The sequence below is a fragment of the Narcine bancroftii genome, chromosome 4, assembly GCF_036971445.1.
Source record: "Narcine bancroftii isolate sNarBan1 chromosome 4, sNarBan1.hap1, whole genome shotgun sequence".
NCBI lineage: Eukaryota > Metazoa > Chordata > Chondrichthyes > Torpediniformes > Narcinidae > Narcine > Narcine bancroftii.
The window spans coordinates 269,001,937-269,026,015 of NC_091472.1; the positions used below are offsets into that span (position 1 = coordinate 269,001,937).

Below are 24,079 nucleotides of genomic sequence, written 5' to 3' on the forward strand. Positions count from 1 at the left end.
CAGAGTCCATGCAAATTTCTTCATGTTTGTTATTCTCATCAAAATCCTACATTTCACAAATGTTATTGACCCCATAACTTCATGCTACCTTCAAACGTCATGGTTGTTTCAGTAATTTAGGTCAATTTTTAAGACATCTCCTAATAATGAACAGCAATTGAATTATTCTGCTTTCCCCATAATTGGAAAGCAAACCCTGCATTGCCCCCACCCCCCAAAATGTACGAATGAGACTCAATCTTTAAAAGAGATTGTTCTTCAAATTATTCTTAACACTCTACTTAACATAATTTTCTCACTATTCTGGTTAACAAAACTTGAATATGCTTTCAACTGCACAAAGGCTACTAAGGAAGATAAAAAGAAATGTAATTTAAAAAAAAAATTCTCACTAACTCTGTAATGGAAGATTTAAACTGTGTTTTTTACTTCTGCAGCTGCAAGGCTGAGAACCTGCTTGTTTTTTTTAGAATCAGCAGACATAATCTAATTTACACCATGAGGCTCAGGATGCATATTTAGTAGACACACCTACATTCCACCATGGGGCTCAGGATGCTAATTTACACTACAGGGCCCAGGGATGCATATGAATCAGTAGACATCCAACTTCCACCATGAGGCCCAGAGATGCAGTTTTCTTTTGTTGGTCGCAGACTGTCAGGAGACCTTGAAGATAATTAAATCATTTTTGTTCAAAGAGATAAGATCTGAAGTAAACAACTTTTGGGTAATATAAGCCATGGTCACTGCTGAAATTTGAGACTCTCCAAGAGGTGGCAACATCTCTCAGCAAGAAGAAGAATTTCAAGAGTCCAGGTAAGGTCCCAGTTGAGGGAAGTAGAGAAGCTGCTACCGACGCCCCGACAACCTACTACAAGTGTGCAGTCATTGCCTCGCTTCGGCAGTTGGGACCAGTCCAGGCGTTGATAAGTAGAATTGGGAAGGGCTTGCATATTGTAGTGTGAATTCAGCTTTAGATTTAGTAATAAAGCCTTGTATAAACTGAACTGCTCTCGGTGTGTATTTTCTTTTGGTAGCTCAAACAAATCACAATCTAAAACGAACAAAATGAGAGGTACAAGTTTACCCAAGACAACTCGCAGCCTAGAGGGGATGACTTACATTTTCATTTGATGCCACTGGGCAAAGCACAGCTTGGGGCTAAAAATTAAATAGAACATCGATCTTCACATTACACACAATTACTTTGGGATCACCAGATCAATTAGCAAAAAAACAGCTCCGGCTTCACCTCCAGATGATGCAAAGGAATTATTCTGAGACTTGAAAGAATTCAATCCAGAACAGAGGGAATGATCAGAGCTAAAAGCTGAAATAAAAGCAGATCAGACTGGTGGCCTGCAGCTTTCTTAGCACCAGGAACAGGTTTCAAATCATAGTCCATGGCAAACACATTTTTCCTGTAAACTCAGATGTCACTAACTCTGGAGATTAGAGTTCAAATAATACCCTTTAACTGCGATCAGAGTTTCCATCTGATCACCTTTATGGTCAGTGAGTTCAAGATTTTTCCACTAAAACCTCATCCAATTACTTTACATTGTAACCTCTGCATGGTTTCCATTTATTCCATCAAGGCTCTTCAAGTTTATACACAATTAAGTGATGCAGAATTACAAAGCAACGAAATAGGCCCTTCAGTCAATTCATCCATGCTAAACAAGTTGCCTACCTGAGTTAATCCCAATTGCTGTGTTTGGCCCATATTCCTATATGCCATTCCTAACCATGAACCAGTCCAGGTGACTGTTGTAATTGTACCACCTCTTTTCTTCTTTGGCTTGGCTTCGCGGACGAAGATTTATGGAGGGGGTAAAAAGTCCACGTCAGCTGCAGGCTCGTTTGTGGCTGACAAGTCCGATGCGGGACAGGCAGACACGATTGCAGCGGTTGCAGGGGAAAATTGGTTGGTTGGGGTTGGGTGTTGGGTTTTTCCTCCTTTGCCTTTTGTCAGTGAGGTGGGCTCTGCGGTCTTCTTCAAAGGAGGTTGCTGCCCGCCAAACTGTGAGGCGCCAAGATGCACGGTTTGAGGCGTTATCAGCCCACTGGCGGTGATCAATGTGGCAGGCACCAAGAGATTTCTTTAGGCAGTCCTTGTACCTTTTCTTTGGTGCACCTCTGTCACGGTGGCCAGTGGAGAGCTCGCCATATAACACGATCTTGGGAAGGCGATGGTCCTCCATTCTGGAGTCGTGACCCATCCAGCGCAGCTGGATCTTCAGCAGCGTGGACTCGATGCTGTCGACCTCTGCCATCTCGAGTACTTCGACGTTAGGGGTGCAAGCGCTCCAATGGATGTTGAGGATGGAGCGGAGACAACGCTGGTGGAAGCGTTCTAGGAGCCGTAGGTGGTGCCGGTAGAGGACCCATGATTCGGAGCCGAACAGGAGTGTGGGTATGACAACGGCTCTGTATACGCTTATCTTTGTGAGGTTTTTCAGTTGGTTGTTTTTCCAGACTCTTTTGTGTAGTCTTCCAAAGGCGCTATTTGCCTTGGCGAGTCTGTTGTCTATCTCATTGTCGATCCTTGCATCTGATGAAATGGTGCAGCCTCTACAGTTTCTATATAATCAACAATTTATGAGTAAAAACTTTACACATCACAATTTAAAGATTTAAGATGTTTGGATGTTCCGGAGATGTGCTGTCTAGTTTCTAGAGGTCGATATTTGATTCATATGTTTATTATTTATATAATTTAATCTTGTTTAGAGAGAAGGGTTTGATTACATGGGTTTTCTTTTCTTTTTTCAAGAAGTTATATAAAGATGCGTTTAACTGAGAATTGAAAACATAGATCATCGTAAACAAGATTAAGAATTCAACCCACCCCCCCACCCCACCCCGAGAAGTATAAATTCTTTTTTTTTTAAATAAGGGGATTTTATTTATAACTTACTTTAAAAGAAAGTTATCTTTGTCTCAAGTTTTCAATATTACTAGATAGGCTATGAAGAAAGTGTTAATTGTTGATTCAACTCAATCCTAGATTCAATGTTTTAGATAAGATTAAGTTAAGAAAAGAATTATGGATATGTTTTCTATCTTCATTTGATCTATTTTATCTATTTTATGTATATGATATATGATATATATGATATGGTTTATTTCATTCATTAGATTCATTGGAGCGCTTTAATCCCTAACGTCGAAGTACTCAAGATGGCAGAGGTCGACAGCATCGAGTCCACGCTGCTGAAGATCCAGCTGCGCTGGGTGGGTCACGTCTCCAGAATGGAGGACTATCGCCTTCCCAAGATCGTGTTATATGGCGAGCTCTCCACTGGCCACCGTGACAGAGGCGCACCAAAGAAAAGGTACAAGGACTGCCTAAAGAAATCTCTTGGTGCCTGCCACATTGACCACCGCCAGTGGGCTGATATCACCTCAAACCGTGCATCTTGGCGCCTCACAGTTTGGCGGGCAGCAACCTCCTTTGAAGAAGACCGCAGAGCCCACCTCAGTGACAAAAGGCAAAGGAGGAAAAACCCAACACCCAACCCCAACCCACCAATTTTCCCCTGCAACCGTGTCTGCCTGTCCCGCATCGGACTTGTCAGCCACCAACGAGCCTGCAGCTGACGTGGACATTTATCCCCTCCATAAATCTTCGTCCGCGAAGCCAAGCCAAAGAAAAAGATGATTATATGTATACGTTCTCTATTAAATTCAATAAAAATATTTTAAAAAGAAAGAAAACTTTCCCCTCTCACCTTAAACCTCTGCTCTCTAGTTTTAGATTCTCCTCCTTTCAGGAAAAGGGCGACCATCTTCCTTGTCTATGATTTTAAAAACCTTAATAAAGGTCAACAACAGTGTCTTCTGTTCCCTTCTCAGCTAAAATTTTGCAGAAGTGGCAAAATCTTCACATCGCTGCAGCTTCTCTTCCATAATCACATCTTTTCACTAATGTGGTGACCAGAAATGTACTTGCCATTCAAACTGTAGTTAATATTTGTATGCAATGTTAGAAAAATCTCTCTGCTTTTTACATTCTCTATCCCACATAATAAAGAACATTCCACCAGCCTTTTTATACACAGTAGTGACATAAATCTGTAGACAAACTCACCTATCAGTCTATTCCTCACACTATTCAATATTCTCCCATTTATTGTATGCTCTCGTGTTTATCACATCTTCATTAGCTTACACTTTGCAGAGTTAAAATTCTGCTCAACTGATCAAACTATTTTCCAGCACTCTACAATCTCCTCCTTACCTCTGGACTAACGTTTGCATCATCTGTACAATTCTTTATCATAGCCCCATGTAGTTTAATCACAAATGTATATCGTGTCCAGTGTAACCCAACTGATCACAGCTATTCAGTTACAAATTGTTATCTTTTGTTTCCTGCCATTGAACATTTTTAGCTTACAATTTTGCCCCTCTCCATGGAACCCATTTAACTTTATTTAACCAGCAAGACCGTCAAAAGTTTTACTAAAATCCAAGCAGGCCACATCAAATGCTCTACCCCCATTGATCCTCCTTATTAATACCTCAAAAAAAACCTTTTTAAACAAAGCTTTCTTGCATCTTGTGGAATTGATTCAAAGAATTTGCCCATCACCCACGTTGACCTTGTCATAAATCCATTTCTTAACAACAGCAAGTATAGGTGTCCTAAAATCCCCTACCATTACTCCCACAACTAAGGATTGAAAAATAATAACCACAGCCTTCATACTTTCTTCTCTTGCTCTTTTTAAGAGCCAGATGAGTTCCTCTTTGCCTCTTTCAAAAACAATTAACCCCTTAATATATTATCTACTACTTTTATCCCATTTAATACTGCACATTCTTTCTCAACTATAATATGGCATTTTTCCCTTTTTACTATGTCAATGAAATTGGCTTTGTTAAAATAAAAAGCATCAAAATATGGCAAATTATGTGGTTAAACTAGAAAATCTGCAGATCCTGGGGTCTAGTACAATAGATAAAAGTGCTGGAGAAACTCAGCAGGTGACTCAGCACCCACAGGAAGTAGAAGGCAACTAACGTTTTGGGCCTCAGCCCTCCATTTGGAATCTGGGGGGCGGGAGGTAGACAGCCAAATAAAAATGTGACCAAATCATGTGGTTATGACAGAGGCCTCCCTCATCTTTTCCAACCAGGCAGAATTTTCCAAAATCTGTGTCCAGCCAATCTTTTGGCATTAAGTGACCATTTTGACCACACCATCCTTTTCCAACACCAATACCTGGTTGGATAGCACTGTACTTACTTGGTTCCATCCTTTTGTTTGGTCAACAACAACAAAAAAGGAATCACCAGCAATGGCTTCTCCAGATAGCACATCTGACAACCTTTACCACTTAAAGTTTATTTTTTCTGCAACATCAGAGCGATATTAAAAAAAAGAGTTTTCTACATTGAAATTTAATTTCATTTTCATCCTCCCTAGTACTGAGCAATCATTAAGCTGTCTGTATAACAGCCAGTAATGGACGAGCAGATGCTTCCTCCAACAAAATCTTGGAAGAATCAAAGGCATCTCTGTCCCTGCCAACATGAACTCAGTTACCAGGGACAGGGATGAGCCAACTATCTGAATCATTGTTTTGAAATCTCTCCCTATCTTTCTCCTATCTCTAGCTTCACAACTCATTTGATCACCCCAGAATTCACTCTTGATTGGTGGCCTAGTCCTCAGCTGCCAGCACCTTAAACTGTAGAACCGCTTTAAAACAGGTCTTATAGTAGTAGTTTTTAGGAATTTTCATTGGCTAATCAACTGTAGGGATTTACTGTGGATTTAGGAATTTCCAATGAACACGATTTTAGTTAAATTCAAGCACTGAGAGAAGATTCTGACTGAATGCAATAGCCTCAAAATTAAACGCAGCTTTGATAAATTACCATTTCTCCATCTATTTAGTTCCATCTCCAGATGCTGAAGAGCATTCTTCAGGGACTTGTTTTTCTCTTTTTCTTTCTCATATTTCTTCTTCCATTCCTCTGCTGTCAACTCCAGATTGACAGATGCCGTGTTCTTGATAGTCTTGGCTCTGTTAGATGCAGAGATTTATGAAGTACAATTTATTCCATTGTAGCTCTTACCTTTCCTGTCCACTTTGCTTCACTGAAAGGAAATTAAAAGCTTGAAGAAATATTTTGACTCAAACTGAAATACATCCTCAATGATGCACAAGAATTTAAGAATATTTGCTGCCTGATAATATACAGACTGGTCCATGATTGGCAGCCCCACCTGGGCTAACCTAGGCGATTTGGGTAGGTGCAAAAAATCATCCACAATCCCTGTATCACTAAACAAATCACCTAGGAACAGCTCCTCAACCAAGCTCATGACTGTTGACACATCTAAGGCACCCTAACCATTGCTGGAGAATCTGGAAGTGACTTTGTACATACGAGTTAATTTGGAAATGATACAGACTTTCTGATTAATTAATCAAGTGCATTCACTCAGTTTTCAACAAAGCATGACAGACTGTTCTTATACCCTGATCTCCCTCATGCCATCCAAATCTCAGCACTTACCACACTACCAGAACCCCCCTCAATCATTGTGTACACATCAAGTTTATCTGTACACACAACTATGTACTCTGATCTTAATTTAATGGAAATTGATGTTAAACCACATTTTATACATCCTCTGATACAATCACCAGGAACATTGTGCTTCTTAAAAAAAATCTCTGAAATATGCGTTGGGCCAGCCTACAAAATGAATTGTGAAATACAGCTGGAAAGTCAGCACCAATGTCAATAGACCAATATTGTTACCGAATAGGTGAGGGGGTGTATGGAAATTCTCATTTACTCACAAGACATTGGAAATTCTTTCCTAAGAGGAGTTAAAGGGCAGGGAGAAACTAATGATCACCAAGCTTTCCATTATTTCTAGGCATTTCTCCAAAGAAAATAAATTCATTAAATTTGCCTAACTTAATTTGTCTACAACCGATTCACTGCTCTCGACTTGAATAATACATTAATTTACTTTTTAAAATCAAAATACGCACAGCTTCACAGAACTCTTACGCATTACAAGTCCTGAAATAATCCTGAAAACATTTTCTTAAAGCCTCATCTAGACATTGTATTTTTGAAGCTCTGATAATTATACACTGACCTGTATAAAATTAGACTAAATGTCTTCAATGCAATCAAATGCCTATGTGGTGGATCTATTATTCGATTAGATTTTCTGATGAAGCCTTCACTATCGATTGAAAACACTGGAGAGTCAATATTTACATCCAAAACCTTCATTAATTTTCTAACAAATGTGACATCAAGTCCAAACAAAGTGCTAATTGAATCTACTCCTAGTCCAAAAGCCCACACAAATATTGCGACCAGAATTTTAAATATTTTTAAATAAAATGATTATAAAATTCATAAAACCCTTTAATTAAGTTGATATTGCTTTAATAAATGTATACCTCAGTTACATGTTCGTGCGGCTATGTTTAATTAATTGTCCATCTCCTGTAAAGTTACTGCAAGCATCATGTCAGTTTACATGTGATTCTTACCTCTGACCAAACATCAGGGTTGTTTTTGATTCAGCATCATTAAAACTGGAGGGTGAGCAACAGATAATTATGGTAGTTCGGCAATTTCCACCAAGGGAATCCTGAAGAATTCGGGTCATTTTACTGTCACGGTATGGAACATGCGTTTTCTGTAAATAAAGCACACTCATAGAAATTATGAAATAAGGCAGCATGGAAAAAGACCTTTCAGTCGATCACATTTTAAAAGAGCTATTATGTTAGCTCTACTCTTTCATAACTTCTTCACAGCATGGAAACTTTCCCTCTTTTGTGTGTCAATGAAACTCCAAATGCAATTCATTTTATAAATCAAAATGCCAGTAAATTAATTGATAGTTGGCCACAGGATCTCGTATAAATCTATAATTTTAAAGTTTCAAATATTTCACTTTTAGTTTTCATTCAGCTTTCTGCTGAAAACCTAGGTCTGGAATTTTTTTCTTATGGGGTGGAGGAGAGAAAGAGAGGGGAGCAGGGCTGTGAGTATCACATTTCCATCAAGTATGATGGAAAATCGATTGGTATTAATAAATTTGCAAGTCTGTGTATCCAGATACCTGGAAGCAAGTGAAATGAGCTCTTTGACTCATGTGCAATAGCAAAGATGTCTCTTGGATAACAACAGCTCCAGGAAATAGAGCAAAGAGAAAAAATGTATTCTATGAATCCATTTAACCTTCAATCTTTCAAACCTTCTCTTTCAGATTTAACTGATCATGCATTTACAGGCCTTGTTTTTTAATGTCAATATTTTCCAACATTTAATATTTCAAATGTTCTTCCTTGCTCCAATTATGGCATTAGGAATATATGGATCGGCACAAAATCAAGGGCGAAGGGCCTGTACTGTGCTGTATTGTTCTATGATGCTCTCCTGTGGATTTATTAAGTGAACATTGCAATAAGTTGCAATGGGCAACTCACCACTGGAGACATTAATATGAAGCCAATCTCATTTTCATCTCACCACCATTCTCACCATTTTAAGGTGAAAGAAGAGGCATGTTTTACAGAAAGACTACTGACTAGCTGCCAAAGGAAATAGGGCTTGATAGAATTAAAATAATTAAAAGGTGTTTGAACATGTACTTGGGATAGAAATGCCATAGAGGGATACAACCCAAATACAGGCCAATAGAAATGGAGTAGATTGGCATCAGAGTCAATATGGACAAGGTGGGTTGAAAGGTTTCTACAATTCTTTGAATTTCCCACAAAAGGGATCACTGGGATCTCCCATTCATTTGTTGACAAAATTTACATGGAGCATTGCTTAAATTGGGCTCAAAGAATTATTGTGAACCTTTCCATCCAGCACACAATATATTTGACCTACTACCATCCAGGAGGAGGTATAAGAACATCAAAATCAGGACTGCCAAGGTGGGAAATAGCTGCTTCCCGCAGCTATGAACAACCCTGTAATCGAGCAAATCAAAAATATTTATATTTATTTATTAAATTATTTCTTTATATAGATATGTGATTATTATTGTATGCATTTGTGTGTGCACCATGGTCTGGATAAACTATGCAAGATGATAGTAAACTGAATAAACAATTCACTTACACAAACTTCTGCTTCCTCACACAACATATGATGAGGATCAATTCTAAAGACAACACTATCACTTAAATTTAGGACAGCTATCTGCACAGTAATTCTCCACAGATGCTACCCGATTTGTGAGTATCTGCAAATATTTTGCCTTTCAAAAATAACACTTAAATCTAGCTTGGGACTTTCCCGACCTATTCGAGTCAACTTCTCTTTTCCACAACAGTTGGAAAACATTCCAAAGGGCTTTATTTTTTAAAAAAATATTAACTCCTCCAAGACCTACATGGCAGTGATTCAAAATTATTTTAATGTCATGTAATAAACAGTGCAATATGATAATATATAAACCTTATAGCATTTTATTTTATTTTCAGTAATATTCTTTGAAAACATTTAACTGTGACAGCATCTGCAGGCTCCTCCCCTTCCACAGAGCCACAAGAAGGACGAACAATACCAGCAGAATATTTGCTCCCATCTTCAAAGGTTTATGTATTACATCAAAGAACATTTACTTTTACAATTTTAAACTTGCATATATTTACCTATTATTTCATTCTTATTTAATTTTTAAAATTTATTTTCCTCTATTTTAATGCTGGTCTCTTGAGGCTGCTGGTTGTTTGAATTCCAAATACAATGGGCTTTACTGTATAATGTTATTGTTCGCCTTTCGGGCTGGTCCATGGAGGGGAAGGAACCTGCAGACGCAGTAACGATTAAACTTTTTTGTTAGAAATGTGAATGAAAATAAAGTAAAATGCTTTAAGGTTTATATATTCATGCGAGTAAAGTGTGTTCAGTACAAGAACAGAGTAATATTCTGTCTATTAAACTGTTTATTCTTTATACAGGTGAATTAGTTAGGGTTGCAAGAGTCTCAAGCAACCAGAAAATACACTTATCTGGCATCTACCAATCCCCAGAGGTGCCAGATACCAAGAGTTAATTCTTTTACATGAAAAACTAAAATCTAATTATTGAGCAAAGATGACAGGTTCCCAAACTAAACATCATTTACACAATACTACCAAGTCTATGGCAGCCATGCTGGTCTTAATGCAATTTGAACCCATGTGGAAAATAAATTAGATAAGTATAGACATTCATGAATTTATGATCTGTCACGGTAATAATTGAAGCAATTATTTGTAGTTGCATCTCTTGCATCTAATTCACAAGTAGCTCCCATTCTTGGAATTATGAGCTTATGCCAATTAGATTTTGACTTCAGGGTATTCCAACGTCTTTTGGCTCATACATAAAACTGTGAAACACTTAAAACTTCAGATCAGAGTATCAAATGCTTCATTTTTGAGAATCATGGCATACTGAGTCCAGGTTACGGCAACTTGTTAGAGATCACACTAACTTGGATTTGCCTTCAAATTGTAGAAATAATTCAAAGGGAGTTACTGCACCAAAGCTATTGAGGATACTGCCTCTGTAATAGTTTAACCCTGTCAAGGTACAAGAAGTAGAACCAAACTACAGAGTACAACACAGAGAGAATTTATTAGAGTCACACTAGTGGGAATGAGCAGTAGTTAGGGTTGGGTAGTCAAGGTCACCTCCCTAATACTGTTGAACCTCATTCAAAGTACAAGGTTACAGGATACAATAAGGCATTTTTGCTGCATATTATTGATTGAAGTAACCATTCCTTTGAGGAGATTGTTTCAAGCTAAGGTGTTACAGTCATTTCTAAAGGCAGGAAAATGGTTATCATTGATTGGCTTTCTATATATTCTTTTCTTTCTTTCTTTCTTTGGCTTGGCTTCGCGGACGAAGATTTATGGAGGGGTAATGTCCACGTCAGGTGCAGGCTCGTTTGTGGCTGACAAGTCCGATGCGGGACAGGCAGACATGGTTGCAGCAGTTACAAGGGAAAATTGGTTGGTTGGGGTTGGGTGTTGGGTTTTTCCTCTTTTGTCTTTTGTCAGTGAGGTGGGCTCTGCGGTCTTCTTCAAAGGACATAATTAAAAGATATGGATTCATGATACCAGTAATTCAAAAGGGTCCTTTAAGACAATGTTAGCCTGGTTCTTGGCACATGTAAATGGTTGCTTCCCCAGCAATCTACATATTCATTATTTTTAACAGGGTTAGCTGAATTCTAGACACTGAAACAAAGCCATTGGTGCCATTGGTCATTCTGCAGGCTTTTGATGTTTCCACATTCTGCTTAACAATTGTAGTGCCAGCAGCTGTTTTTGGGCGGGAACCAGTTTATGAATGGGCTAGTCTGACAGCTCGTTGTGTATCTTTCTCTTTGGCTTGGCTTCGCGGACAAAGATTTATGGAGGGGGTAAAAAGTCCACGTCAGCTGCAGGCTCGTTTGTGGCTGACAAGTCCGATGCGGGACAGGCAGACACGGTTGCAGCGGTTGCAGGGGAAAATTGGTTGGTTGGGGTTGGGTGTTGGGTTTTTCCTCCTTTGCCTTTTGTCAGTGAGGTGGGCTCTGCGGTCTTCTTCAAAGGAAGTTGCTGCCCGCCAAACTGTGAGGCGCCAAGATGCACGGTTTGAGGCGTTATCAGCCCACTGGCGGTGGTCAATGTGGCAGGCACCAAGAGATTTCTTTAGGCAGTCCTTGTACCTTTTCTTTGGTGCACCTCTGTCACGGTGGCCAGTGGAGAGCTCGCCATATAACACGATCTTGGGAAGGCGATGGTCCTCCATTCTGGAGACGTGACCCATCCAGCGCAGCTGGATCTTCAGCAGCGTGGACTCGATGCTGTCGACCTCTGCCATCTCGAGTACTTCGACGTTAGGGATGAAAGCGCTCCAATGGATGTTGAGGATGGAGCGGAGACAACGCTGGTGGAAGCGTTCTAGGAGCCGTAGGTGGTGCCGGTAGAGGACCCATGATTCGGAGCCGAACAGGAGTGTGGGTATGACAACGGCTCTGTATACGCTTATCTTTGTTTCAGAGCCAGCTCTTCAGCGCTTGACGTCCTGCTTTGCGGAAACTGCCAAAATGTTTGGCCTGGAAGTCAGCCTGAAGAAAACTGAGGTCCTCCATCAGCCAGCTCCCCACCATGACTACCAGCCCCCCCACATCTCCATCGGGCACACAAAACTCAAAACGGTCAACCAGTTTACCTATCTCGGCTGCACCATTTCATCAGATGCAAGGATCGACAATGAGATAGACAACAGACTCGCCAAGGCAAATAGCGCCTTTGGAAGACTACACAAAAGAATCTGGAAAAGCAACCAACTGAAAAACCTCGTTATGTATAATGCCAGGTGTAATAGCGCTATTGTGCATGGAGGACCAGGAGATGGCTTTATGGAAGAGGTGATAATGGATAGTTGTCTTGAATTTGTTGTTAGTTGCAGCTGACCTCTCTGTGTGAGGGTCCCAATACCCATTTCTTAGCAATTCACAGCAATCATTTAAAAATCTACTCTACCTCATAATACGGTTATAATAATTGTTTCAAAGTATCCAACATCTTTTTTTTCTTTGGCTTGGCTTCGCGGACGAAGATTTATGGAGGGGGTAAATGTCCACGTCAGCTGCAGGCTCGTTTGTGGCTGACAAGTCCGATGCGGGACAGGCAGACACGGTTGCAGCGGTTGCAGGGGAAAATTGGTTGGTGTCAATTCATTACATTGCCAACCAATACCACACTTCGACGAATATACAGGAAGAAATGCATGCAAGGCAGAATTTCATAATGTATCACAGCTTTATCACTAAACATTCACATTTTGCAATGTTCATGACAGAAATTTGAACTTTATATTGTCCACCATACATGGTTATATAACACTATAATCAAGCCAGTTTTAATGTTTGAATTTATTATTCCATTTAGCAGTCACAATTTACAGAATCATTGATAGTTAAGCAACAAAACATACACTTAGCCCTTCAGATGCATATGGTTAAAGAGTATTTTTTCCTAGACTGCATATGGAATTATGTTGTCATTAATGCATCAATTAGATGGTACCAATTGCTTATTTTCATTGTGTGATGACATTGTTTAATGGGTTTAATGTATTGTATATGTTAAACGTTTAGTGGGTGGGGAGGGGGGTGGGAAGGAGGGAGGGGGGAAAGGGGAGAAAATGACACTATATATTCAAGAGGGAAATGTTTGTGTGTATTTTGGTCAATATGGTTCATAGAGTGAAAAATTTTTTAAAAATTTAAAAATTAGATGGTACCAATCAAATATTACACAATTTAATAAACACCAGCTTGTGATAAAAATCATATTTTCTGCAAATTATAAATTATTAAACACTTACAGTTCCTTCCGCAAGAGCAGAGATCACATTCCCCAGAGCTGAAAGAGACTTATTTATATTTTTAGCTTCATCAAGTACAGCTCCTTCAGCTCCCGTTTTGCTGACCTACAATGAACAGATACAGTTTATCAGAATGATATTCAAAAAGAAGTGCACATCTTGCTTGAACGTGTATATCAAAATGATTGGATCGAGTGGCATAAAAACAGACCAGAAAATCTATTTATTAACTTTCTGTTGATTCAGTACATTTTATCTTTTTCATAAATGTACAATTGAAATTAAGGCAATTGAGATTATTATGAAAACTGTAGTTTGAATAACAAATTAACAAACGGAGCCCTAACTAATTAATGTATTAGTCACAGAGAGATTCAAACTGATCCAAATCTCAATCAATGCTTCTTTTTCAGCAAAAGTTACCATCTGTAATAAAGGATTGAAGATTTTTGATTTTTTTTCCCCATTCCTCTTGAAGAACAATTTGAGCTTCAGAGCCCAAACTAAAAGCCAATGCTGACTTTAGGTAAGGTGTCATTTGGCCAGAGCCAAATACATGATTTTGAGGAATGTCCTAAAACGTCCGGCCTGCTGGCCATTATCTATTAGCAACACATAGCTTACAGAGGAATAAACTTCCTCGAACTGCCATTTGCAATATTCTCATTGCTCTCCACTTCCCTTTCCCACCTTCTCTGCTATTAAAACCCAACATTTTCTTTTTATTTTGATGAGTCTTGGACATAAAGCATGATGAAAAGAGTCATCATTATTTAAAAAGTTACAACATAGTTGTACATTTATAAAAGTACAAATTGTCAACATTAGTGAAGGCCAAGTCAGCTCCAATACTTAATGCCATCTATCATCAAGCTTTTATCATTAATTATCCAGAAACATTAATTATCTAGAATCAGCATGCAAGTTTAAAAATTTCAACATGTAAAAGTTTTGATTATTTAAGATGTACAGTTAAATGCATTTTATATTATTCTGTTTGGAAATACCATGACACATGCAGATAGAGATAATTTTATTCACTACTCATTTGTTCCCTTATGAAAGAGTGTAGGCTGATAGACCAATTTGAAATTTGTTTTCTTTTCCACTACAATGTTAGGCACTTTCAGGTGGCCAATTGACCCGCTTCTAAAGCCGCATATTTTGGCAAAATACGGCTGTGCAAAGGCCACGTGAATATGTAGGAGGCGCTTGCAAGGCGAGTTGGGTAACCCTTCTCCGAGAGGGATAATCCTTGCGGCACAGTGGCCTCCCCAGCCATCTGAATGCTAAAAGTGGCTGTATTCGGATGACAGTCAGCTGGCCAGTGCCTGACAGCTCCTCTCCCAGTCCCCACACTGTCGGGCAGCTGGGGCGGGCTGTCAGCGCGGGAATGTCCCCATACTGATCCCGCTGCCTCACTCTCTCCCCACTCATGAAATCAGTCCCCACACTGTTGGGACTGATTTCGGGAATGGGGAGAAGGGGGCTGGAGCAGCCGGTGGGGGAGAAGGGAGCTGGCCAAAACAATGCCGGTACTCCTTCTCCCCCGCCAGCCGCTCCAGCCTCCTTCTTCTCTGCCGGTGCTCCAGCCTCCTCCCCTGCTGGGCGCTCCAGCTTCCTCTCCTTCTGGCCACTCCAGCCTCCTCCCCCGCCGGCTGCTCCAACCCCATGAGTGGGGAGAAAGCGGGGCAGCGGGATCAGTGTGGGGACATCCCTGCGCTGATAGCCCGTGCTGCCTGTCCCAGCTGACAGCCAGCCATCCTGAATTGACAGCCCAAGGGACAGGAGCTAGAATGCGCTCAAATGTGCATCCCGGTGCAAGTGGCCAGTGCTGCGCTTTCAACGCTGCCACCTGAACTGTCATTTAAAGGGTTGCTTCTGCTTCTTTAGGCACATTCTTAGCGGAGAATGCACCTGAAAAAGCCTTGTGAAAGATTGCTTAAGAGCTGGAGAATACAACCTTCCAAATGATGGAACAATGGAATTTTGTGCAAAAAAAAAATCTCACCTTCTCACTACCAGCTAAATCCACAAGGTACAGCTTTCCAGAGAGTTTCTTTTCAGTTTCAACGTTCTCCTGCTTAATGTTGATGAGAAAAATGCTGTGGCTTCGAGAGCTGTGTTCATTCATGTCTGAATAAGTAAAATATCAATCAATTATTGTTTATATATTTAATACTGGAAGAGGAGAAATTTAAGCAGCTATCTAGCAGGAAGTGTGGGGGAGATAGGGGAAAGAATGGGAATTCAATAAAAACTTAGTTATCCAACACTTCACAAACCAATGCTTGCCAGTAACAAGCACTTCCAACAGAGCACTGAGACAAAAATTAAGGGAGTGCCCAGGGCGCACCCTAACCTTCACCTAGGCATTGCCCATAAAACACTCTGATCACCACCAAGTGCTCAGGCTCACACCTGGGGCAGCAACAAGAGAGCACCCAGGCCAGCATTGGGTAGCACTGAGGTGATGGTTAGGCCGACTTCACAGCAGTGCCACAGGGGGATCTAGGCCAATTGTGGACAGTACTGAACAGACATCCAGGCTTTCTCTGCCACAAATGCAAGAGAAATTGCTGAATCAAAGATAAAATATGCATTCAGCATGCTTCAATGTCTTTTGTTTTATAGATCTCAGCCTGAACATGCTTGCTTTCCAAACCAGTTTACTTTACCAGAATCAAAAGGAGAACAACGCAATTCTAAGCAGTTACACCTTTGAACAAAAATCTTCAACATAATTTATTTTATAAATTATAAAAAGAAAGTAGTTGAGAAACGATGGCGAGGGGGCAGAGGGTTGAGAAAGATATCTTTCATAGGAGAAGGAAGGGAGGGAGCTGGAGGGAGACAGACTGATGAGGGAAAGTGGAAGGATGTTAACAGAAATTGGAGAAGTCAACTTTGATGACATCTGGTTAGAAACTGCCGAATAGTTAGAATACAAGTTGTTATTCCTTCAATTTACGAGTGCCCTCAACCTGTAAAACCATGGACAGACTTGTCAATGTGCCAATGGGGTGTAGAAATGAAGCAGATGGAGATGCTTGCTGTGCAGGGGACAGAGTGAAGGTGCTCAATGAACCGAACCCCCAATTTCATCCAGTCTCCCGATGTTGAGGAGGCCACATCAGGAGCAATGGGTGCAGTAAATGACACCTGCAGGTTCACAGATAAACTGCGGTTTAACTTGGAAAGACTGTTTGGGGCCCTGAATAGTGGTAAGGGAGAAGGTGCGAGCACATCTTGTGGTCACAGGGGCAGGCACTGAGTGGGGGGATTAGTGGGAACAGATAAGTGGACGAGTAAATTACAGAGAGACAGAGAGAGAGAGAGACATTGAGAGAGAGATTGCTACAGAAAGTGGAGAGGGGAAGGGAAAAAGATGTGTCTGGTTGGGGTGGGGGGGGTGGGGGGGAATACCACTTAACTCGATGAGCATGAATTAAATTACAATTTAACTGTGCCTTTCCACTGTACTGGTTCCTACATTTTGGACCAAAGATAATTTTTTACTTAGATTACCAAAAATCTTTTTGATCTATCCACCTTTAAGAAATGGTCAGAATTTATATTATACCTTTTACAGACCAACATTTTGTTTTACAAGTGAGAAAAAGTAAAACCATTCAGGGAAATTTAAAGCAGCAATTCACAAAATCTAAAATACAGTTAAATAACTTAAAACTTCTACTCCTCACAGAAAAACTGACCTGTAAAGAAAACAAAATGTCACAGTAAACAACTCAACACAAGGTTCAAATTCAGCAGTCTGTAAGGAGTTTGTATGTTCTCCCTGTGACCTGCATGGGTTTTCTCAAGGTGCTTGTTTACTTACACCCTCTAAAACTTGTAGGATTGGAAGGTTAATTGGGTAGCATGGCTTTCATGGGCTGAAAGGGTCTTCTACCATGCTGTATGATGATATTAAAAGAATTAAAACTAGGTCTTCATCTTCCCAGAAGCGCAACTACTCATGCTGAAGCAAATAAATTTCTATGGAGTAGCCTAAAAGAGGCAATGATCAATTTTTGTGTAGTGAATAGGAAAGTTTTAAAACTCTGATTTTACAATTTAATTCTGCAACTAGAACAGATCATACAAAGCCCCCAAACCAGCCGAGATGTTACCAAAATAATGAAATACTTACTCGTAACTGCTACGTGACGATTTGCCTTTCCTTCATCAATAACATCCATCACCTCTTCAGGACTAGAAACAAACCTTTCTGTACAGCCCTTTTAGAAAGTTAACCAACAAAAAAAGTTATTGGAAAATGTTCAGAGTTTCAAAAATAGTCTGAATATACAAGTACTTGGATGGACAGGGACTGATTAGGGATAGTCATCATGGCTTTGAGCGTGGTAGGTCACATGTAACCAATCTTATAGAATTTTGAAGCGATTACGAGGAAAGTTGAAGGAGAGACAGTGCACATTCTTTACTTGGACTTCAAAAGGTCCCACATAGCTGCATCCAGGGTGAGGTCATTATGGATTAGACATTGGCTATACAGGAAAATCCTTAGAGTGGTAGCAGAGGATTGATTTCCTAATGGAGGGCTGTGATTAGTGGTGTGCCTCAGAAATCAGTTCTGTGTCTATTGTTACTTCTTATCTATATCAATGACCTGGACGATAATGAGGTAAATTGGATCAGCTGGTTTGCAGATGACACTAAGATTAGAGGTGTGGTAGACATCAAGGAAGCCTTTCAATGCATGCAGTAGGATCTGGAATAGCTGGAAAAATTAGCTACAAAAAAAAGTAGATGGAATTTAGTGCAGACAAGTGTGTAAGGTGTTGGAATTTGGGAATGCAAACCAAGGTAGAACATTGATTGATAACAGTAGAACACTGGAGTGCGGCAGAACAAAGGAATCTGGGAATTCAGATACACAACTCTTTGAAATTTCTGTTGCAGGTAGATAGGGGTCAAAAAGAGAGCTTTTGGCACATTGGCTTTCATAAATCAAAGTAGTGAGTACAGAGGATGGGATGCAATGGAAGATGAACAAGACAACGGTGAGGCCAAATGGAGTACTATGTGCAGTTTTGGTCACCTACATACAGGAAAGATATCAATAAGATTGAAAGAGTGCAGAGAATTTTATAAGAATGTTGCTGGGACTTGAGGAGCTAAGTTATAGGGAAAGGTTGAATAGGACTATTACTGGGAGCATCAGGGGAAATTTGATATAATGGGTATCAATATGATAAATGGAAGGTTTTTACCACTAAGGACATATGTGAGAAAGATGAAGTTGTTAAGGGAAACATCTGAGTGAAGTTGGTGAGAGAATGGAACAAGCTGGCAGGAGAAGTAATGAATGCAGTTGAATTTAAATATTTTTTTTAATTAAGATCTCATCCAAATGCAAGTCGATGAGACTAGGCAGAAAAATATTTGACACATTTCTGTGCTGTATGTTTTTATGGTTCTACAACAAATAAAAACAAAGCAATGAGAGAACTCAGCTGGTCAGGCAGCAACTGTGCAGGGTCTCACCCTGAAATGTTAACTGTCCCTCTGCCTCCACAGATGCTGCCTGACACATCGCATTCCTTCAGCAGTTTGATTTTGCTCCAGATTACAGCATTAGCAAAACTAAATCCTTCCTTTTATGAACTTCCAAAAAAACTCACCAATTCTTTCTCAAATATTTCCACAATAATCGTCACACAAGGAAGGGGAAGAGGTTGCTCAGCTCTGAGTCAACCAGAAGTTATGGCAGACCATTGATCCAAACTGACTAGTTCACATTTTCACCAAATCTTTTAACTGTTGTGCTAAACAAAAAATAAATCTATCAATCTCAAATCTGAAGTTAAAAAGTACCCACTATCAACTGTCAGTTGCAGAAGAGAATTCCTCTACCTTTGCATGTAGGTTCATTTCCCAACAATATTGCTGAAAAACTTTCCTGAACACATTTGACAAACTCCAAGCCATCCAGTCCTTTTACAGTATGGGAGCCCCAGTCAATTTGTAGAAAATTAAAATCCTCTACTATCACAACTTTATGTTCCTGAAGCTGTCTGCTATCTCTACAGATTTGCTCCTCCAGTTCTCATTGGCTATTGGGCAGTCTATAATACAAACAAATTAGTGTGGTCATACCTTTCCCGTTCCTCAGCTCCACCCATATAGCCTCAGTAGACAAGCCTTCTGGTCTGTCCTGCCTGAGCACAGCTGTGATATTTTCCCAGACAAGCAATACCACTCCTCCCCCTTTTATTCCCCCCAGCCCCCCCCCCCCCCACCCACCCCAGTTCTATTGCATCTCAACCAACTGAAGCCCAGACCATTGAGCTGCCACTCTTAAAACCAAGTTTCACTAATGGCCACAATGTCATAATTCCAAGTGCCAATCCACACTCTAAGCACATCTGGTTTTCTTACAATAATCCTTAGATTGAAATAGATGCACCTGAGAACCTTCCCACCACGTACAACCCGAATTTTGTAACCCATCTGTCAGCGTTTTGACTGTTATTTAATCTATTTTAGCAATTTATATCTTCTATCTTTATATCATTGACAAAACTGAATATGTGGAATTCTATTCCTACGTGTAAATTATTTATAAATGTAGGGATATGGACACAAATCCAACCAGACCTCATTGGTCACATGCCGATGATTTGACTATTTGCTGACAGATGGTTAATTTTCTAGCCAAACCAGTTCACTCGTCACCTTCCTTCCCTGAGTACCTTGCTCAGCATCTTAATGAGCAAAATAATGGAGAGATCATTTTATTCAACATGTTTCTTTATCTGCAACATGTTGCCTGAGAAAGTGGAAAAAGCAACTTGACTAATATTTTACAAAAAAACAGCATGAAAAGAAGAATTTTATGGGGCCTTGAGAAAAGAATGTGAAGTAAAGAGCTCTTTCAAAGAGTTAGTGCAGGTACTATGAGCCAAATGGCCAAAGAGAAACTGTGTATTAATCCTCTAATTTTCAATGCTTGGTTTGGTATGTCTCTCGTATGAAAGATTTATCATGCAAAGATGAACTCATTCTGTTTGGTGATAAAATCACCAAATCCAAGCAGCAGTTTGCCACTGAGTAAATGAGCAAGAGCATCTTATAATCAGTATAATCCCATTCCATAATATCCAAACCCCATTAATTATTTTCCTTCGTTGCCACAGATTAAGCAATAACAGATTAAGCAATCACTAGCCTTAGGCTCTGTTTCTACAGTTTGAATTTGAGACTACAAAAAGCAGCTTTTAAATAACCTATACTATGCAACTGAATAATATGGGACAATGACATAAAACATATTGTTAAAATCTACATTCACTTAGCAAATCTGGATAAGCACTCTGGACACAGAATTAATTCAATACAAGAATGATGATAAAATCTTCAATTTTGCTCTTTTAAATATCATTCGAAGGCTCCTTATTATCAGCTACCACTATTTTTGCTTTAGTAGTGAATGGAATTTGCAACAATTTCATGTCAAATTATTAACAGAGAAACACAGGTCCATAATATTTACATGAAATGTTACCCTGAAAATACATGTCATACCATTTCTAGACCTGCAGATGAATGAAATTACAAATGGAATGTCACTTGGAAACAGAAAAAGTTTGAAACCTCATGCCCTAATTTTAAATACTTCCATCTTTTCTCAGTGATGATGACTTTGCAACACTATTGGTTAAGGTTGCATTGTGTATGTTCTTAGAATGCTTGAACTGATAACAGTTTAACTTGCAGTTTAGCTTAATGTGCTACAGTCTCATAAAGTTTAAGAACATTGTTATCTTCAGTGGGCCAATAATAACTTAATTCCAGGCAATATAGCTTGCATAAACAAGTCACCAGCCATGATACCAATACAGAAGCACTGGTTAAGGAGGGAAGCAGGTATTATTTACAGCAAATCCTGAAACAATATTTTGTCTCCTGACTGCAGCAAGTTTGAGATATCAGTCTCAAATTGGGCAGTCTGAGAGTGGAGAAGAGTTGGAAGGTAAAGATTAAATCTAATTGTGGAGTGTGGCCTTTATATTGGAAAGGTTATGCTCATAAAAGATGCGGGATGGAAGGCAGGTGATCTTCCACCATGAAAGAGGGTTGGAATGTTAGGAAATGAAAAAAACACCAATCTGTTCAAATCACCAGCCCTCATCTGCCTTGAGTTTCGGGTGTCCTGAGGCCTGGAAAATTAGTTAGTTAACTGAATGTGAAAATGAAATAACTGTAACTAACAAGAGAAATCAACGCTCAAGTCAAGGCAAAATGAAGGGCATTAATGGAAGCAAAAATTAGTGGGAAGAAGGGGGAGGCCTGGACGGTTATGGAATGGGAGCAGGTCAGTGGGACTCTTGAAATGATGGCAGGCATAGACTAGAAAGGCTGAATGGCCTGTTTTCTGTGCTGTAGCTGTACAGTTCTATAGAGGACAGGGAAACCTTTCAAAGCATGTCAAAGGGAACTAAGGTCATTAGGAAGGAAAAGATTAACTTTGAAAGGAGGCTAGCAAATAATAGCAAAAAGGATACTAAAAGTTTTTTTTTAAAGTATATTAAGAGTAAAAAGAAGCAAGTAAATATAGGACCAATAGAAAATGACGCCAGATAAATATAATTAGAGACAAGAAGATGGCAAAGGAACTGAATGAGTATTTTGCATCAGTCTTCACTAGAAAAGACATCAATTGTATACAGGACTTTCAAGGGTGTCAGGGAAGAGAGGCGAGTGCAGTCACCAGAGAGAAGGTGCTTGGGAAGCCGAAAGATCTAAGGGTAGATAAGTCTCTCAGACCAGATGAAATACATCCTCCAGTTACAAAAGTAGCAGCAATAGAAATTGTGGAGGCACTGGTAGTAATTTTCCAAGAATCAGTGGATTCTGGCATGGTTCCAGAGGACAGCAAAATTGCAAAGGTCAATCCACTATTTAAAAAGGGAGTCAGCAGAAAGTCAGAAGACATGTAGTGGGTGGTACAGTTGGTGTAGCAGTTAGTGCAATGACAGCGATCGGGACTTGGGTTCGAATCCCGCACTGTCTATGAGGAGTTTGCACATTCTTCCCTTGTCTGCGTAGGTTTTCCCCCACCATTTGAAATATACCAGGGGTGTAGGTTAATTGGGTGTAAATTAGAAGCATGGACTCGTGGGCCAAAATGGCCTATTACTGTGCTGTATGCCTAAAAACCAAAAAAGAGGAAATTATAGACTGCCTAGCATCTGTTGTTGGAATCTATTGTGAAGGATGAGTTTATATAGTACCAAGAGGTGCCTGACAAGAGAGGCCAAAGTCTGCATGATTTCCTTAGGGGAAAAATCTTGCCTGACAAACCTTGTGCAATTTTTTTTTAAAAAACCACAAGCAGGCAGTGGATTTCAAAAGGCTTTTGACAAAGTGCTGCACACGAGGCTGCTTCACAAAACAAGAGCCCATGGAATTTTAGGAAAGATACCAGCATGGGTAGAGCATTGGCTGATGGGCAGGAAACAGAGGATGGGAATAAAAGGATCCTGTTCTGGTTACCAGTGGGGTTCCACAGGGGTCAGTGTTGGGACCACTTTTTGTGCTAATGATTTGGATGGCAGAGTAAATGACTTGTGTCGAAGTGTGCAGGTAGGTTGGTGGGGGGGGGGGAGATGGTGAGGAGGAAACTGAGAGGCTGCAGAGAAACTTAAGATTAGGAGAATGGGCAAAGCAGTGCCAAATGAAATACAATGTTGGAGACTGGACATGCACTTTGGTAGAAGGAATAAAAGGGCAGACTACATTTGGATAAGGAGAAAATTCAAAATTCAGAGGTGCAAAGGGACTTGGGAGTCCTCGTGCAGTATATCCTAACCTCCAGGTTAAGTCGGTGGTGGTGAAGAAGGGGATGCAGTGTTGGCATTTGTATCTAGAGGAATAGGATGCAAGAGTAGGGATGTGATACTGAGGCTTTATAAGGCACTGGTGAGACCTCTCAGAGAACCGTGCATAGCTTTGGGCTCGTTATTTAAAGAAACACGTGCTGGTATTGGAGAGGGTTCAGAGAACATTTAGAAGAGTGTTTCTTGGAGTGTAAGGATTAGCATAGAGGAACATTTGATGGCTTTTGGACTGTACTCCTTGGAGTTCAGAAGAATGAGGGGGGACCTCATAGAAGATTTTCGAATGTTGAATGGCCTGAACAGAGTACATGTGGCAAAGTTACTTCCCCATGATGGAGGAGTCAAGGACAAGAGGGCAAAACTTCAGGATTGAAGGGCACCCATTTAAAACATATGTGGAGGAATTTTTTTTTGCCAGTGAGTGGTGAACCTCTGGAATTTTCTATCACAGCCAGCTGTGTCAGCCAAGTCATTAAGTATATTTAAGGCAGGGATTGGTAGGTATCCGAATAGTCTGGGTATCAAAGGTTACGAGGAGTGAGGTTGTGACAGAATGACCTACTTCTCCTCCTATATCTTATGATCTAATTTTAGCATGTTTACCAGGACAGACATTTCTGGATCACCCTTCATCTACTGATTTACTTGCAAAGTGAGTTGGAAAAATGAGGTTCTTTTCCAAAGTAGCAAATTTAAAGTTCCCTTAAATTCCAATGTGTACTCATACAAATCTGATATGCAAAAATATTTATATATCACTCTTAATTCAATCATTGAACAAAATTAAAGCTGCAATCCCTTACGAATTTTGACAGATTGAATATAGG

General features: G+C 39.9%; 1 protein-coding gene across 2 annotated transcripts in view; it reads right to left on the bottom strand.

The window, feature by feature from the left end:
• kif5c (kinesin family member 5C) overlaps positions 1-24,079 on the bottom strand; it is a 177,567-nt gene that overhangs the window by 57,271 nt on the left and 96,217 nt on the right. For both annotated transcript variants that reach the window (XM_069934978.1, XM_069934977.1), the window contains exons 7-11: positions 17,540-17,627; positions 15,398-15,522; positions 13,387-13,491; positions 7,542-7,690; positions 5,893-6,041 (exon numbers count right to left, since the gene is read on the bottom strand). In XM_069934978.1, coding sequence (XP_069791079.1) covers positions 5,893-6,041; positions 7,542-7,690; positions 13,387-13,491; positions 15,398-15,522; positions 17,540-17,627 — 616 coding nt within the window. The remainder of the gene's footprint in view (positions 1-5,892; positions 6,042-7,541; positions 7,691-13,386; positions 13,492-15,397; positions 15,523-17,539; positions 17,628-24,079) is intronic.